General features: G+C 33.7%; 1 protein-coding gene across 1 annotated transcript; it reads left to right on the top strand.

The window, feature by feature from the left end:
• The first annotated feature begins 12,207 nt into the window (after positions 1-12,207).
• Positions 12,208-17,075, top strand: LOC130965779 (uncharacterized). Its single transcript, XM_057890542.1, has 5 exons — positions 12,208-12,211; positions 13,315-13,993; positions 14,065-14,159; positions 14,273-14,399; positions 16,789-17,075. The coding sequence occupies exons 1-5, from the start codon at positions 12,208-12,210 to the stop codon at positions 16,808-16,810; spliced, it is 927 nt and encodes a 308-aa protein (XP_057746525.1). The 3' UTR covers positions 16,811-17,075.
• The last annotated feature ends 1,360 nt before the right edge of the window (positions 17,076-18,435 follow it).

Below are 18,435 nucleotides of genomic sequence, written 5' to 3'. Positions count from 1 at the left end.
ACAACTTTCTTCTTTCACTGACCGAATGATTTCCGTAGACAAGAGCAACAAAAATTTCTCCACCAAATTATCTCAGCATACCAGTAATACAGATCCATCTATAACCCTTATCTCTTCTAATTACCTCAAACATCTCCTTATCCCATATACATACAAGGCCACCACTACTCCCCTTACCCCCAGAATGTTCCCAATCAAAGTCAAAATTTCTCCACATCCTTTTTATCATATTCTCAGAGATACTATCGGTTTTAGTTTCAACAATACTTACTATTATCAAATTAAAATTTTTCACAAATTCTTTGATGCATTACACTTTCCCCTTACTCCTTAACCCTCTAAAATTCCAACATAAAATCATGGATTGTGGTTTGAAGCTCCTACCTTTGTTTTATGGGTTCTCTTTCTTCCTCTTGTTCTGTTGGTAACTTTAATATCTTCTATCGCATTTTCTCCCTTCAGATCCTTCCTGATGAAGATCACAGCTTCTTCCTCGTCACTGCATTCCAGGTTCAATTGCGATCCCAAGATCCAAGCTTTTGTTGCCTCACTCACAGTGTCACTCTCCTCACCATCATTATTTTTTAAATGTTGATTTTCTGTGCCCATTTTCCTTGTGATTTTGATATCTCTGTTCCCTTGCCTCGTTACTTTAGCACTATTCTCACAATTCTTCTTTTTTTTTTTTTGTGATTTAATTGCCAGTAGCACTTTCTTTGATTTTTCTCTATACTTGAGAGAGTGTAACCTTCTTTCTTTTAGAGTTGGGGCCGAAAGAGGCTTTTTTGTTTTTTTAGCTTCTGCTCTAGCCATCCCCTGTTTCATGCAAAATGATTGTTTTTTCTATTTTTTCTTGATCTGCAAGGAGTTATTGTTAACAAAGTCTTCAAAACCAGGTAAAACCGTAGGGCCAGAATTTGATTCAGAGTCCACCACATAGTTATTACCCACCATCAAGCCCATTTTCTCCTTCTCTCCTTTATTTACTAGCCTACCCTGCAAGCCCAATTGTGTTTCTTGAATGATTTCTTCAGTGTTCTGATCATCATGCCAGCATTTTGTACAATTTGAATCACCCTGGTGGTTGACCACTTCAAATGATTGCATATCTAGAACTGTGCCCCGGTCATTATTTCTTTCTTCATTCCTATGCACAACGGTCTCCATGTCATTAAGATCACCCACTATCTCATTATTGCACATGTCTTTTCCTACGCAATATGCCACGTCATCTTCCCTAACCTTGTGTCCATGAGTTTGAAAATTTGGTTGGTCACCACAAGCATTTGCAGATGCAACAATGGCCTCCAAGTTAATGAAATCAGTCCGGTTATGTTCCATTGTGTCAGTTTTTTGACTTTCTGCACCATATTCCTTCACAAATATTTTGAACTTACTACCATTTAAACCAATAGTAATTAGATCATGGATCTTGGGGAACTATGTTGTGTCCACTAACACTCTAACAAAGTCATATTCATCATGTTTAGCTGTGTTTAAATCCATGTCAATGATAGTACCCTATATTCGAGCAATGTTGTTGAATTTTTCCTCATTCCAAGCATGCAAGGGCATACCATAGATATCAATCCATACTCTTCTTCTTCTGTTAGTTTCATATTCAGACCAATCCCTTATTTCACAAAAGTGGTTGAGAAAAAATGGCGAGTTCAAAGCCTCATTCATGTTTTCTTGTGAATCAAAGACGAAAACCATTTTGAAGCTTCCCATTTGTTTCACTTCAAGGAGATTGTGCCACTCCTTGAATAGGTTCATTGTCACTTCTTCATGGTTCAGAGGAATCACCGTCTCCTCTACAATGCTTCTTTGTAGCTTTTCAACTAGTACAGGATCGATGCTTCCTTTAATTTCACCAAGCATAACCGGTCTTATATTGTGATCCTTTCTCTTACATGACTTACAACCTTCAACATTATCAAGAACGTCTTTTCTCACACCATCATTCTTCTTTTCTTTGTCATTTTTAACTTCCTCACTCATCAAAGCCTCATTGAATGATCTACCCTCCTGTTGGATGTAAAAGTTATTACTAACTCCTTGTCTATTAGGTCTTGTCTCCTATTTAGCGTTGGGCTGTTTAGTGTGATTCCAATTACTTTCAACACTAGCAGTATGTCTTCTATATTTTGCCTCAGATACGATCAAAGGAACGTCTTCCACACACCATCTATGTAAATTTTTTACTGCTCTTTCGGCATGGTTCTTGAAAGCATAACGCACAAACGCAAATCTCATTGACGATTTTGCTCCGTTCTTTTTGGAAATAAAGACGTCCACCACATGCCCCTCACTACTAAAGACCTCCCATATCCATTGAATATTTTTCTTTTGTGTCAAATTGTCCATGAAGACCGTGTATGATCTCCTTTCAAGGCTTTTGAATTTTTCTACTATTCCCTGACAGTATCAATTTCTATTGTTATGCCATAACGTAGTTAATGGTTGATGATTTGGGACCTTTCCATGGAAGTTCCTAGCTTTTCGGTGTCTCACCTCTACCCACTGGAGCCCACCCTCTCCTTTCTCACTCTGGTTTTCTCTCTCTCTCTCATACTACCCCCAAGAAGACTTTAAAAAATAAATTGAAACAGAATTACCTAAAATTAAGGGATTGTGAATGAATGAGTGAATGAAAATATTAGGCAATTTATGGTTAGATATGAGAAATTAAAGACTTTTTATAATTCAATGACACTAATGCACTATTGTCTAAGCTAGAATTTTTTATATCTCTCTCACAAGTGTGTTTATTACTCTTAGTTTTTTTTTTCTCTCAATAACTCATCTCTTTCACTATTTGCTTTTTCGCAAAACTCTCTTTTATACTCAAATATTGACTCTTTCTATTGAAATGATCACTCTTTTTTTCACTTTTTCTTATCTTAAATTTTTTTCTATTCTCTCTTATTTTTCAATTTACTTACATGCCACACCCTTTTGAAAATTTGTGCACATTTGATTTTTTTAAGTATACATCTACATTTACAATATATTTAACAAATTCTTTTATCACTGATCTAGAAGAAGAATTAAACATAGAATTAGAAAAATTCTTTTTCTTATGTTATTTTATATAATTTTTTTTAATCTGAAATTTTGAATTTTGTCTTATCTTCAAACTTTACTCCTTTAAAAACTCTTATATATATGGACTCTGAAGAAAGCCAAGTTGTCGCAAGTTGCCGTCGCTTCTCCACCTTAATGACCAAATTAACTAAATCTTCTATTGTTACATAATGGTGAAGTTCGACCTTATTTGTAATTTCTTTGTTTAATTCAATAAGACATCGTCCCATAAGCTTTGATAGTCAAATTCAATAATCATTTGAGGTACTCTTTTGTAGATTTGATCCTTGTTTTAACTTACGAAACTTTTCAAAAAACTCCTTATGATATGATGATGGCACGAACCAATTTTTCATGATTTTCTTCATCTTTTTCTATGTGAAAATTGGACTTCTTCATACCTTCTTCTAGATCTATCTAACTCATTTCACTAAATACGAATATCGTCTGAAAATTTGATTTCTACCGATCTAATATTTTTTTTCTTTGAAAATATGCAACATACAAAAATCAACTCTACTTTCCTTTCCCATTCAGAATAAGTTTCAACAGCATTCCTTCCTTTAAAAGTAGAGATTTGCATCTTGAAAATCTTTCTTTCATGTGAGATTCTATCACGGTCACTATTACCATTCTCAATCCTCATTAAGGATGGCAACGGGTCCCCATGGGAGCAGGAACATGCCCCCGCCCCCGCCTCCATTATCTGTCTCCAACCCAATCCCACGTAACGGGAATCCCGTATCCGTCGGGGACTCGGATATCCGTGGATATCTGTGGATTTTTTTAAAACAAAAAAAAATTAAAAAAATTAAAAAATAGAGATAATTATCAACAGCCATGGAACTTTTGAAAGTAAATACTCAAATGATAATAGCAAATCCACAAATGATTAAGGCAAATTCATAGAAATTTTGATAATAGAATTAACACACATAGAACATAGACAGTGATAACAGCAAACCACATATGAAGACGGAGACCCTCACTGCTGTGACAAAAACGGTGATGACGACCCTCCCTACTGCGATGAAGACGTCATTGAGAGAACCATTCCTACTGTGACGAAGATGGCGTTGAGAGAATCCTCACTGCTGCGATGAAGAGAGAAGACACCGACAATGGATGATGAACGACGAAGACGGCGACGCGATTTAAGTGAGAAAAAGAGTGCAAGTGCGTGACAGTGAAGGGTTTAGGGTGGCAACAATGAGGGGTTTAGGGTGGCGACGGATGGCAGATGACTGAACGACATTAGAAAAAGAGGTGGATTAGAAAGGAAGAGAGAAGACACCGACAATGGATGATGAACGACGAAGACGGCGACGCGATTTAAGTGAGAAAAAGAGTGCAAGTGCGTGACAGTGAAGGTTTAGGGTGGCAACAATGAGGGGTTTAGGGTGGCGACGGATGGCAGATGACTGAACGACATTAGAAAAAGAGGTGGATTAGAAAGGACAAGAAGTTAGAGTTTTGTGAATGATTTCATTAGATTTGGATGAAGAGAGGGAGTGTGAAATGTGAATGACGGCTTGGGGTTCCAGGAAGGTTATATATATATATCTATATATATCAGGGCGGGGACCTCTATCTCCGTTCCTGCCCCATTTATTGTACGGATCCTCGTCTTTGTCCCCACAGGGAGAAATTGACCCTAAAATCTGTTTTTCGACGGATAAATCCACGCGGATACCCGTCCCGCCGGAAAAAATTACCATGCCTAATCCTCATTGATTCTTATTTGGGATCTTGTAAAAAGAATAATAAATGCCTCACAATACTTTTCTCACATGTATCAATTGGATTAGGACACTTGTGTTTATGACCTTTTTTCTCTTTTGAACTCACCATTCTTTTTTTTTTTACTCTTGAATTGCTTTAAACAAGTTACACTTTAGAAATCAAGAAAAAAGAGAGACCAAACTAAGATAATTTTAATGATCAAAACTTTCAATTTAACAAGAAAAAATCAGATTATGTAACAAAGGATACAAAACAATAAGATACACTTTTCTAGAGTTTTAGAAACACTAAAATAATCCCAATCCTAATTGATACCCTAAAGAAATATGTAACAAATCTGAAATATTTGGATACTTCAAAATTAAAATCAATAATCTTGTTAATTGTATGACATTCTCCTCTTCTTTTTCTATTTCTCTTTTTGTACTGCACATTTCAATAACCCCACATCTTTTTTTTTTGAAATTTTCTGTTTTTTCGTATGTTTTTTTAAACATTCGAATTTTGTTTTTGTAGAATATGACTCTAAAATAAAATGTAGAAATAAAAGATAAAACAAAAAAATTAAACGAAAATCCTAGAATGTATAGATAAATAAGAATTTACTTACAACCTATCTCTGATACAAAATGAAAAGATATAAAAGTACAAGAAATAAAAGACATAGCAAAAACAATAAGAAAGATAAGATTTTTTTTACTACACTTCTAAGAAACCTGTTATTAATAACTTAGATCACCGAAAAAAAATTTCTACTAGACTTTCAAAGAACCTGTCTTTGACAACTTAGCTCAAATAGATGAAACTAAAAGAATTAACACTAAGAGTTACTTTAGACTGAATCCTTCAATTTCTTCGTGTAACAAGTAAAGTAAATCACTTACCTACTTAAATACACAAAAATTCATGCATCATAAGCTACATAAAATTTATTCATAAAAAATTTCATAAAATATCTTACAAACTTGCTTAAATAGACTCCTATAAATACTATTAAACAAATCAAAACCAAATCAAATTTTTTGATAAATTCTAACAACAAATTAAATTTAATTTTAAATGAAATAAATTCGAATTTAATGCTAGGTTAATGGCTCTCAATGAACTTGAAAAGAATTTTTGGGCTTCTTATTGTCTTCAATTAATTCAATGGGCATTGTCTTCTCTTGCTTGACTAACCATTAATGTATTTTTTCATGTATGAGTACCGTCAAGTTAGCACATTATTTTTAAGATGAACTTTTGGTCTTCTTGATTTTTAAAATTGGCACAATGTAATTCTTATAGTAATTAGATTCTTAAATATGATAAGATTATCATTTTCTCTCTTGGTTCTAAAATGACAAAAATATCCTCTTGAATATATCATTATATTATCATTATACACATTTTCAAACCTTTTTTATTATTTTATTTTATGTGTCATAATAGACAAATAAAAATAATAATTTAAATCGCTCCTTTCTAATATGTTAAAAAAATTTTATTATTTGGCTCCTAACCAAAAATTAATTACAATGAAAAAATCTTTGATAATATGTTTGTTTGCATATGAAAGTGCATATCATGTTCTCATAGATAATGTTTAGCTAATTATTAAAAATATTTGATTAATACTTTTACTTGACAATTTTATAAATAGAAATGAATAACAAACGCTTTAAGCCTTTAACTATTAATACAATGAAATATAATAGTTATGGTTAGTGAGCTCACTATCATGATCAAAACAAAATATCTTGACACCATAATCTAAAAATTGGGCTCTTAATTATTTGAGCAAGAATCTCATAAGTTCTTTATGAGTTTATGATAATATATATATATATATATATATATATATATATATATATATATTATATATAAATTATATTCTTGATGTATTTAAAATAATATATATTTTTTAAATAAAAAAAACTCAACACAACTAAGTGAAACAATAAAAGAACATGACACAACAAATAGAGTAAATATATAGGATATAATTCATTGTTATCTCTGGTATTGTCATCAACAACCAAACGGATCAACACCATACCTCTTCCTGTAACTCAAAAATGACCTATTTTTTACTCTTTCAAAATATGTCTCTGAATTCTGGAATATTCTACTATTACGTTCTAACCAGATATTCTAAATAACCGCAAAAAATCTTATCAGCCACCTCTTTTGCTCATCGTTTCTAACAGGCACTCCAATCCAACTCTTAAAAAGCTCTTTGACAGTTTTTAAATAGTCCAAGCTCTATTAGCACATGTCAACCAAGTGCACCACACCTGCCAGGTAAACTCAGCCAAGAAATAAATTATGCACAAATTCTATTATTTTTACACAAAACACAGATATTATCACTATGATGAATAATTTCTAGTCTACTCAATCTCTCTTTAGTAATAACCCTGCCTACTAGAACAAACCATGCAAATAGCTCAATCTTGGAGGAACCAATTTTCTCCATATTGTACTAGTGAAGCTGTAACTTGTGATGTCCTCCGAGAGAGTCTCTTTCTGCAACACCTGCACAAATGAATTAGTAGAAAAAAATACATGTTCTATCAAATTTTCATACAACTATATCCTCTCTACCAGTTGACAATCTAACTGGTCTTAACTAGTCATGAAGTTGGTTGAGAAGCTCTCCTCCAATAAAAATTTCATACCCATTCTAACCCATCCCAGAACCCATAGTTTCCTATGACAGGTCCTTGTTGATTTGAAATAGAGAATAGCCTCGAAAAACTCTCTTTAAAGGAGCCACTTTGTAACCAATTATCTTCCTAAAATCGAATGTGTCTTCCATCTGCCACTTCCATGGATAACCCACTGATCACATTATCTCTTACTTATTGCTCCTTAATATTCAGCTGGCAAATGTCTTCTCACGGACCACCTCTTGAAGGTAATGTCTGTTTTGACAACATGACATTGTGGTTCAAATTATTACAAGAGCAAATAATCTTCTTTCACAGCGGAGAATTCTTCTTTGAAAAGCGTCACTACTATTTGAACAGAAGCGATGTATTTCTGATCAATGCATCCCCCACCTCCAAACCACCTAACTTTCTCAGTGCTTATACTATTTTTCATTTCAGAAGAGGTATGTCGTTGTTCTCATCTTCTTTACTCCACAAAAATCTTCTCTATAACCTAATTAACTTCTCTACAACCGACTTCGGTATCTTCTACAAGTTTAAGTAGTAGACCAGCAAGCTATTAAGTACATATTTGATGAGAACTAGCTTGCCAGCTTTGTTGAGAGTCTTCATTTTCTATAAGTTGAGCTTGTCTTCTACCTTGTCTATAATCGGCTTCCAAGTCTTCACCAACCGAGATTTACACATAGAAAATCTCTAGGTACCTAACAGGTAAAGCAACTTCCACACATCCTAACAAACCACACATATTTATCACCCATTCTTGCTCACAATTAACCAAAATCAAGTTTGACTTATAAAAGTTAATACTCAGGTCAACTCAAACATCGCAGAAGCCTCTTATAATTCATAATTATCTTTGTTTTCTGGGGGCATAATAAGATTGTGTCATCTGTAAACTAGAGATGCAACATCTCTAGGTTGTCCCTCCCAACCAACAGTGGAGAAATGCGTCCATTCCTAAGTGCTTCACTCACCATCCTATGCAATACATCAACGACAAGAACAAACAGAAAATGAGATAGTAGATCTCCTTGTCTAAAACCTCTCTCCATCTTGAATGGCTTGGATGGTGACCCATTAATTAAAACCGACATAGACGCTGTGGTCACACATTCCTTCACCCATGTCCTCCATCTGAGACAAAAATCCATCTTTTGTAGCACAATATTTACGAAGCTCCATCTAACCCTGTCATATACTTTCTGGAAGTCTAACTTGATAATTGTCGCTTTCTTCTTACGCAACTTTAGCCATTGGACCGTCTCACATGCAATAAGGGCACCATCATGTATTTTTCGTCCCTTCACAAATGCAGACTGTGTCTCCTCTACTAATCCTGGCATCACTAACCTCATTCTTCTCACTAATACTTTCGATATCACCTTATACTCACAACCAATCATACTAATTGTCCAAAGATCTTTGATTTCCTTAGCTTCTACAAATTTTGGAGCTAGCACCACCCACGTTACATTAGCATTCATTGGTAGCTTAGCACTTTGGAAAAATTCCAACACTGCTGTAGTAAACTCCTGGCCAATCTCATCCCAACATTTCTTAACGAAGTTCATATTATATCCATCACTACCTAGAGTTTTAGTCGACTCACAATTCAAAACTGTCTCTTTGATTTCCTCAGACGATGTCAGTACCTCTAATGCTGCTGCCTCTTCTTCATCAATTTGCTTTACCAACCCATCATATAACCTAATCATAGGAGCATATTCATGTCGATGCAACTCTTTATAAAATCCTCTAATGGCAACCTTCATTCTGGCCTAGTTTTGCACTAACCTTTCATTGATTAACAGAGTATCAATTCTGTTGTTCCTCCTTTTAGCTGACGCTAGGTTATCAAAGTATCTAATATTCTTGTCCATATCCCTAGCATACTGAGATCAAGACATCTGCTTCTAATGAATCTCCTTTCTAACATACCACTTCCTACAACAACTCATCAAAGCCTTCCATCGAGCCTCCACCATTCCGTCATAAGTACCAACACTAACTATTTCATCAATCTTTTTTTATCTCTTCCTCAAACTTCTTTATCCTATTGTCCATGTCTCCAAGATTGTCTTTATACCATCTTCTCATCAGTACCATCAAGCCTTCAGCTTATTAGTGAACTGATTATCACCCAAGTTTCTCCACTCATCCTTCACCATCCTAAAAAATCCTTCATGTGTAAACCAGGAATCTAAACTTCAAAATGGTCTTGGGCCGCCACTAGCTCTTGTACCTTTTACAATCAACAGACAATGATCTGATAGACCTCTAGGTCTCCCTTTTAATTGAGTATCTGGAAACTCCTCAAGCCACTCTATACTGACTAGAACCCTATCAATGCGACTATAAGATCGACCTTTAAACCATGTGAACTTCCAAAACAAAACGGAACCTGACATAACCCCACAATATAGCTCAACTCCTCTCACATCACTAGTTTCTCATTCCGCACATGTGTTCCATATACCAAGCAAAAAGCACAATTAAAGTTAGTTTTTATCAGCAATCTTTCAACACACAGCCAATTCTCTCCTTTGTAACAATTTAAACGTTTAAATAGCATATCATCCCACATTAATAATAAATCTCTAGAGGCACTTGCTAGTTCTACATAGTCCTAACCCACTATATCACAACTTCAAATTTGTGCTACATTAAATTTATTCATTATCTTTCTCTTAATTTTAATCAAGCCTATATATATATATATATATATATATGATCTATATGATAGATGAATAAATTCATGTATATCTAACCTATAATGTTTTTCAAACGTGCAAATAATATTGTTTTATAATTTAACTAATAATAGTCTCATACATAAATTTAAGTGAGAACAAGTAACTCATCATGTACAAAAAAATTTTAGAATTGAAAAGTTCTCATAATACTTCAAGTGAATTTTCAGTTGTTGTCATATCGTATTAAACAAAGAGGATGATCAAGCTGGCCAAACCAACTCTAACGATATTTTTTAACTAGTAAACTTGTATGTTATTGTCATCATATATATTTCACTTGCACTTGTATCAATATAGAATTACATTATACTCAATATTCTCAATATTCTTATACCGTATTCATTTCATTGAAAATCTGTAACACTCAAAATCTCGTTTGGAGATATAAGAACTCTTTTAGGTAATATTTATTTTGAGGTATTGAGATAGAAATAGAGAGATTGAGATTTAGTATTATATTTATTGGTTTAGAGATTGATACTAAAATTCAGGGGCGGAGCTAGAAAAAATATTAGAGGGGGCTAAAATTATTTACACAATAAAATAATATTAAAATAAATTTTTTAAAGGGGGCTAAACTGAAATTTACATATAATTTGCATGTAAAAAATTAAAATTAGGGGGGCCGTTGCCCCCCTTTCCCAGTATGTAGCTCCGTCCCTGCTAAAATTTCTATTTCTATCACTAAAATTTCTGTATTTCAGTACTTCTAAAAAGAGGGAATACAGGAGATTAAAATTTTAAAAAGTGGAGACTAAAACTTTAATAATATTTTATACCTAAAATATCTTCATTTCAATTAATTAATTTCAATTTTACTCTTTGTACAAATTAAATTAGAATTTTATTCTTATTTCAATTTCTGTCTCCCACTTTATACCAGATAAAATACTGAAATTTATTTCAATCTCTGTCTCTTAGTCTCTGTCTCTCAGTATCAATTTTTTCGTTTCTGTCTCTCTACCAAACGCTACCCTAAAGTTTTTGGTATTATATATTGATAATAAGATTATAATCTGTCAATAATAAAATAAACAAAATAAAAATATTAATAAATCACTAATATAATTAAATAACAATATAAAAGTGACGTGATAATAGACCACAAAAATAAAAATAAGGCAACATCATTGCTAGATACTTTTCTATTAAAGTAAATGATATGCACAGTCTTAATTAATAATATCATATGCTAATGATAAACTAGTGATTATGGAACATGAAAAAAATAATACAATTATTACACTGTTGATATTATATTTTAATCTTAAGTTTTCTAAAAGAAAAGAAAATAACTTTTATAATGACATATTTAACAGAGATAAAATAAAGCTAAAAAATATCACAGCATATAATAATAAGTACATAATTAATATGTTTTTGATGTCTCAACAATAATATTTATTTTTCTTTCTATTTTAATAATAATAGTTCAACCTTTTTTACTTTTTAAGTTATAATATGTTACCTTTACATTAGGAATGATCATATTATAACGAATTCTGCTAGAGAGTCAATAAAATATTTGTATAATGTGTATAATAGATTATTTATTTGGTCCAATATGAATTAAAAAATAAACATTCAGTATAAAATACTATTAGTTTCTCAAACACAATATATACCCATACTATCCAGAATAACCATTCGGATACCAGTGATAATAAACATATGATATCCTACTGAATTAAACATTCCTAAACCTCCATTGTACACATTGTACAAAGAGGAGTGCTAGGGGCCAACAATTTTTGTGATTTGTAGCCATGAAATAGCCATCAATGATAATTTTAATGGTGTGAGATTTTATTCAATAGCTCACTTTTTTTTGCTGGTTACATACCGGCCAGAATTTAATAAAGTTACTAATCCTCTAAACTTTTCCTTGTACGAATACTCTATTGGCTTCTTATATTTCTTCTTTTATAACATTTTTATTTTCTCAACAGATTTGAGACAACATTAATATGGGTATTTAATTGAATTAAATAAATATATCATTCTAATAATTTACCGAAATAATGATCGTATTTAATGACCAATAAAATTAGTTGTTAATAGTGACTGATTTAGCTATTGATTTTTTTATGACAAAAAAATTGATCACTAATTTTTAATTTAGCAATTATTACCAAAGTGGACTAAGTTAGAAATCAGTGACCAAATTCAACGACCAACATTTTTTGGTCATATAAAACTATTTTAGTCACAAAAATCGGTCTTAATTAGTGGCTAAAACCGATTGTTAATTTGAATCGCATATTTTTGTTTTGGCAAAAATTTTTTGCCTTTTAACAAACTTTTGTTCATGATCCTTGACTTTTTTTTTTCTTTATATTTCAATTTAAATATCATTTCAAAGATTATATTTCTCATAGTGACATAATCTTTTCAGATCTTTTTATTTTTAGTCAGGTATTTACCTCCACAATAAGATCATCTTGATCAATATTCTCTTTTCTATTTCGTGAATTTTATTTTAAGAATCAACTATCCTATCACACTTCAGGTATACCTTCCTGGCCTGTCATATGGGATATTGATCGTGTTAAAATATTTCAACTGATAAATAAGATTTAACAAATATCTTTAGGTTAATTGTAAGACCCAAAATTTTTGAAAAAGTCTTATTATGATCAAGTCTCAAATCATATGGTTATTTATAGCCTTAATTTCAGAAATTATTTTATTAAAGGTAATTAAGGCAAGTTTTGATTTATTGGATTTGAGATGAGTTATAATTATTATCCAATTTTATAATTATTGGATTATTTTCTATATTTAAAGTATAAGGTTGATAGTTATGAAATAGTAAGGATTTTATAAGATTTGGATTAGATAAGTAATATTTTAAATATTATTACTGCTATTTTGAAAAATGAAGAAATTAAGTATATTATTTCTAATTTTTGGATTTGGGCATTTTATTGAAAATAATTTGTGAAATTGATGAACAAATAATATTTTCTATGTACAAATAGTGTTGGATTTAATTTGGGTTTCAATTACTATATTATTCCCATTTTTATGTGAAATTACCATAATACCCTTAATCCTAATTTTCAAAAATGAAGCCCTGGCCCCCAAAACCAAGCAGCCGCAGCTGCTGCCCTCTCTACTCCAAACACACACACACCCAACCACCAGAAGAAGGAAAGAACGAAATAGAAAGGGAAGTGGGGTGAGGGGACACACGGAGAAGGAAGAGAGGAGGGAGGAGCGTCACCGGCGCGTTGGGCTTCACCACCGCCGTCGCATCGCCAGATCACCACGCGTGGGGAGCCGTGTCGCCGCGCCGCCAATCGTCCTCACCGCACCTCACAACGAGCTGCGTTCTCCAGCCACCCGTTGCATCCTCCTTGTGCTGTTCTTCACGCCATCGCGTTCCTTCGTCGCCGCCGCCGTTGACAGAAGAGAGAGTTTGATCCGAGAGCGCAGTGAGGGAAGGGCGTCGCCGGAGGAGAGCCTGGCACCGCCGCCGCCACTGTTCGCCGCGCCTTCATCTCTAGCCTGCGCCGTCGCTAGTCGCGCGAGGGGGAGACGCGCCGTGAGGGAGATCCGTCACGTTTCTGCCGTCGCCGGTTCACACGCCGCCGCTGTGCTCCTTGCCGCAGCGCCGCTGCTGGAAGAGGAGAGCTCGCCAGTTCTGTCTCTCACTACCGTCTCCGTCGGAACTGCCGCCACGGTCGCCGGAGCTTCTGGCCGAGCCTCAACCGCCGGGAACGCCGCTGCCGCCAACGAGCTCCACTGCCGGTAAGGCTTTTAAGTTGAGTTTCCCTTCTGTTGAGTTTTCTGGAACTTCATCGTCGCTGCGTGTGGTTCAGATCGTCGCTGCTGCTTGGGACTGACGGCCGGGTTGCTGTCGGACCGGTTCGGAGACCGGTGCTGGGTCGATTCAGTCATTCCTTCCTTCGGTTCGGTAAGCATTTTCGGTTTGAAAGTCTTTTGGGTTATTATTCTGTTATCATACACTGGGGCTTGTGGCGTTAATTGCTATGCAATTGAGTTTCGGTTGTTGTATGTTGCGATTAGAGTTGTTGAGACTGTTGCGAAAGTGGCTTGGAACCGAGGTTTTGGCTGCCGGGATTTTGATTTTTGATCTCGGGTCGAGGCGGAAAGGATTCTGTGACGCGTTTGGGATATGGTTTTGCGTTTTGAGGTAGGGGCGCTTTTCGAAAACTATAGTTTATTATTGGAATTATTACATATGGATACTGATGTGAAATAATGTATTTGGTGATTGTATAATCCTTATGTGTTGTTGATTGTCCTGGATGAATGTAACCATAATTTGGTTTTGATGAATGGGTTGTTATGTGGATTTGTAAAATGAAAAGCTTTTGGAGTTGATTCTTTTGAAGCTTTGATATCTGAGTTTAATCCGTTGAGGATTGATTTGAATTGAGTTAATTATTTTGATGATATGAAAAGTCGAATGCACTTTTGAATTCAGCCTGGTTTATTTTAATTGATTTGGTTTTGGACAAATGATTTGTTATTGAACCGTTTCTTTAAAGCTTTGGAAATGAGTTATATCGATCGATATTGAGTTGATTTTGAAATGGTATCCTTGAGATACGCCACTGAGGCGATTGTTGGATTTAGCTTGCTTTAAATTGATTTCTGGTTTTGAGCTGTTGAAAAGGAATGAGAAATGGTTTAGTTGGGACCCGAACCGGGTGGCAAAAGTCCAAGTTTTAGGGGAGGTGCTGCCGAAATTTCTACAAAATCCTACAATTGTTTGTAAGGTTATTTAAAAAGGGTTGGATTTGAGAAATTGTATTATTTGATTTATTAAAAGGATATTTATGTTTTCAAGCTTAATTTATTTGATGAACCTTATACGTTGAGTTCGGCTTATTTAGAACTGAACTATTTTTACCGTTTGAATCACTGAAGGAAAGAATGATGCTTTAATATTGATTTCAATATAAAAAGGAGTTTTTAGTGATTTTTAAAGGAACCTAGACTTTTGATTGAGTAATCAAGTTTGAGGCATTTTGGAAGAGTTGGAAAAATGGGTTCCAAAAAGAAACCTGAAAGTGGTTTGATTCAAATGAACCGGTTCCATTTCAAATGAGTTGATTTTTGGACCGGGTTGGAACTTGTGATTTTGTATGATCGGTTTCATAATAAATTCAGTTTTATTTACTTGAACCGAGAAGTTATGATTTTAAGAGTTTCAACGAATTTTAAGGAATTTATATAAATTGACCTTCCCTAAAGACTTGGGACTCTGGCAAGAAACTTTTGTTATAAAATCCCATTGTTGGATGGGTGATTTTGAATGTTTCCAAAATGAATCTTTAACTTTCCATGGTCTTGGAAGTTTTGGAAAGAGAATGCCGAGAGTGACTTTGTTTTAAAAAGGGAACTCACTTTGAGTAAATTTGGCTTATGAGTCTGAGATGATTTGACAAATGAGATCTTTAAAGCCAAGGCTGAAAAGAGTTGAAATTTGATTTCAAAGTGAAATGGCTTGAGAAAAGTGATTTATGGCTTAAATGTCGGTTTTATGAATTTGATGATGTTGAGTGTGGAAGTGCTGTTTTGTTATAGGCCGAAATGGCTGTGTATGATTATGAATGTTGGCTGGTTCTGGATTGAACCGTGAGCCGGAATGGCTGTGTATGATATTGACTTATGACTGATCGCCGAATGAGTTATGGGCCGTATGGCTGAGATGGATGTTGATCCGTGGCTGGACTGAATGAATATATGCTTGAGGTACCTGGGTAGTAGTAAGGGTTGTGGTTCGTCCCACTTGCTCCAGGTCAGAGACTGTGACGCCTGGGTAGTAGCGGTAGTAGTGGTGGATCCACTCGCTCCAGGTTGAGCTGTTAAACACCCGCCTGGGTGGTAGCCGTAGTAGTGGTTATTCCACTGGCTCTGGGTTGAGCGGGTAGTAGCAAGGGGGTTGTAGCTCAAACTTACTTGCTCCGCGATGGGTGTTTCTGTCCATGGTTAGCTACCAGGACGTGTCGGGTTGGTTATATAACCGACAGATGATATCATCAGCCACTAGGGACAGGCATGCATCATATGCATCTATGTGACATTGTTTGGGTATGCATATTGTACTTGGTTTGCCTATGTGATTAACTGCTAATTGTTCTACTTGCAATAACTGTTTGTTTGTGTTTGCATTTTTCTACTTGTGTTTGCATCTGGAACTCTGTTGGATTGTGGTGGATTGGTTGTGGTTATATTGTTTGGGCCTAGGGCCGTGGTTGAATGAGATGGACCGATGGTTGATTTCGGTTTTGTGGTTCTGGTTTGGAATAAGATATGAAAGGTTATTTTGGTTCAGTATAGATAAACCTTTTTGAAATGCTTTGATGTTTTGAGAATTGAACAGTTCCTCTTCAGAAAAGATTTCTGACTTTACTTTCATTGTAAACTGTTGTTTTTGAAAAGAGGCCTAAGATGGTTATTAATCACTGGTATGGTTTATCTTCATGTATCCTATTACAGTAATTCCCAAAAACCCTCTACTGAGAACCCTTTCGAGGATGATGTTCTCACCCCCTACATTTTTCCCCTTTCAGGATTTGGGCGCAGAAGTTATGAAGAGTTTAATTATTTGTTATTGAGATGCTCTGTATTGTTTTAGATTATTATTTTTGTACCCTCGCCTTTATCTTGATATATTCTGTGAGAGGGATAGGAATTGTACTGGATAATGTTTGTAATATTAATTATATATATGTATGTATATATATATGGATGTACTCTTTATGAGTTTCTGTAAGTTGTATGGTATGTATAGACGTACGTTGTATGGTGAAAGTGTTTTTGAGGATGGTATTGCGGTTTAAAGTTTTTAAACAGGCTCATATTTTAGTATTAAATAGTATAAGTGTCGTCGTAATGTCTGAGCTATCAGAGTTGCGCAACCGGAAGCGTGAGCTTTGGTAGTTAGGGTGTTACATTAATAAATTCATCTAGGAGTTGATTTATTTCACTTGAATTTTGTAATGCATTTTGAAAAGGCAAAATAAAGACAATATGTTTCTCATAAGTTTTAAATTATTCTTTTGGTTACTTATTTTCTCCCCTTAAAAAAAATATCATTTCGTGACGGCTATAAAACAAATTAGCAAAAAAAGTATTCAATTAATAGTTCAAAAATATTATATGATAAAAAAAAGTAGGAAGAATAAATGATACAACAGAAAATGATAAGAAATATAAGATTTTTTCTATTGAAACTCTAAAAAATCTATTTTTAATAACTTAAGATGTTAAAAAGATTTTTTTTACTAAACTTTTAAAGAATTTGTCATTGACAAATCAAAGAAATTAAATTAAAAGAACTAACTCTAAAAATTACTTTAGACTAATTTTTTCAATTTCTTTGTATAACAAACAAATAATAAACCAAAATAATGATTTTAAAGAAATAGTAAAACTTTTAATAAAAACCAATATTCTAAAAAAACCATAAAATATGTCTTTTACTCTCTTTTTATCTCCATGCATTTTCAATATGCATGAGAATAATCACCAAGAGTAAAAATGTGTTTTGATCATGTTAAAATTAAACGTTAAGTGTTATGTTTTTTTTTATTATCTACTTTTTTTGTAAGCACTCTCTTAAGTTACGTTACCTATGTTATTTATTAGAATAGAAATTATTATCCAGAGATTTTAATCTGATAACGTAGTAAAAATTAAGTTAGAAAGACAACCTGCAAAATACTTTAATACTTAAGTCAATAATATTTTAGATGATAAAATGAATAATTTGTTACTGATTAAATTTCTTTTTTTTTTTTAATTTCATCTCCCCGATATAACTGTTATTATATATTTTTTGTCTTTAATGTATATGTTTGATATCATAATTTGATAGCCAGTTTCGTGAGTTAATGACTTAATTAGCCTTAATAATTTAGCCGTTAGCTAGTAATTAAGGGTGATCACGGATTGAATTGGTTCGGATTTTGGGTGAAATTAGAACCGAATCAATTAAATTGTAATTGGTTCGGTTTAGTTCGGATTTACGTTTTTTTTGTGTATGTACCCGAACTAAACTAAACTGATTAAGAACGAATTGGTTCGGTTTGGGTAATTGGGTACCCGATTAAATAGAAATTCACAAAAAATAAAAAAATGAAATTTTATCTTAAAAATTTTGTAAATACAATAAATATCTAAAATTAATAGAAATAATTCAAACATATTAAACACCA

This window comes from Arachis stenosperma, chromosome 3 (genome assembly GCF_014773155.1).
Source record: "Arachis stenosperma cultivar V10309 chromosome 3, arast.V10309.gnm1.PFL2, whole genome shotgun sequence".
Taxonomy (NCBI): Eukaryota; Viridiplantae; Streptophyta; class Magnoliopsida; order Fabales; family Fabaceae; genus Arachis; species Arachis stenosperma.
The sequence above is the reverse complement of the archived record's forward strand: the minus strand, read 5'-3'. Positions and strand labels throughout refer to the sequence as shown.

Excerpts from the sequence above, each read along its gene's own strand:
- LOC130965779 (XM_057890542.1), top strand. Across the intron at positions 13,994-14,064 it reads GCCAACGAGCTCCACTGCCG|ATCGTCGCTGCTGCTTGGGA; the intron begins GTAAGGCTTTTA and ends CGTGTGGTTCAG. Across the intron at positions 14,400-16,788 it reads ATATGGTTTTGCGTTTTGAG|GATTTGGGCGCAGAAGTTAT; the intron begins GTAGGGGCGCTT and ends TTCCCCTTTCAG.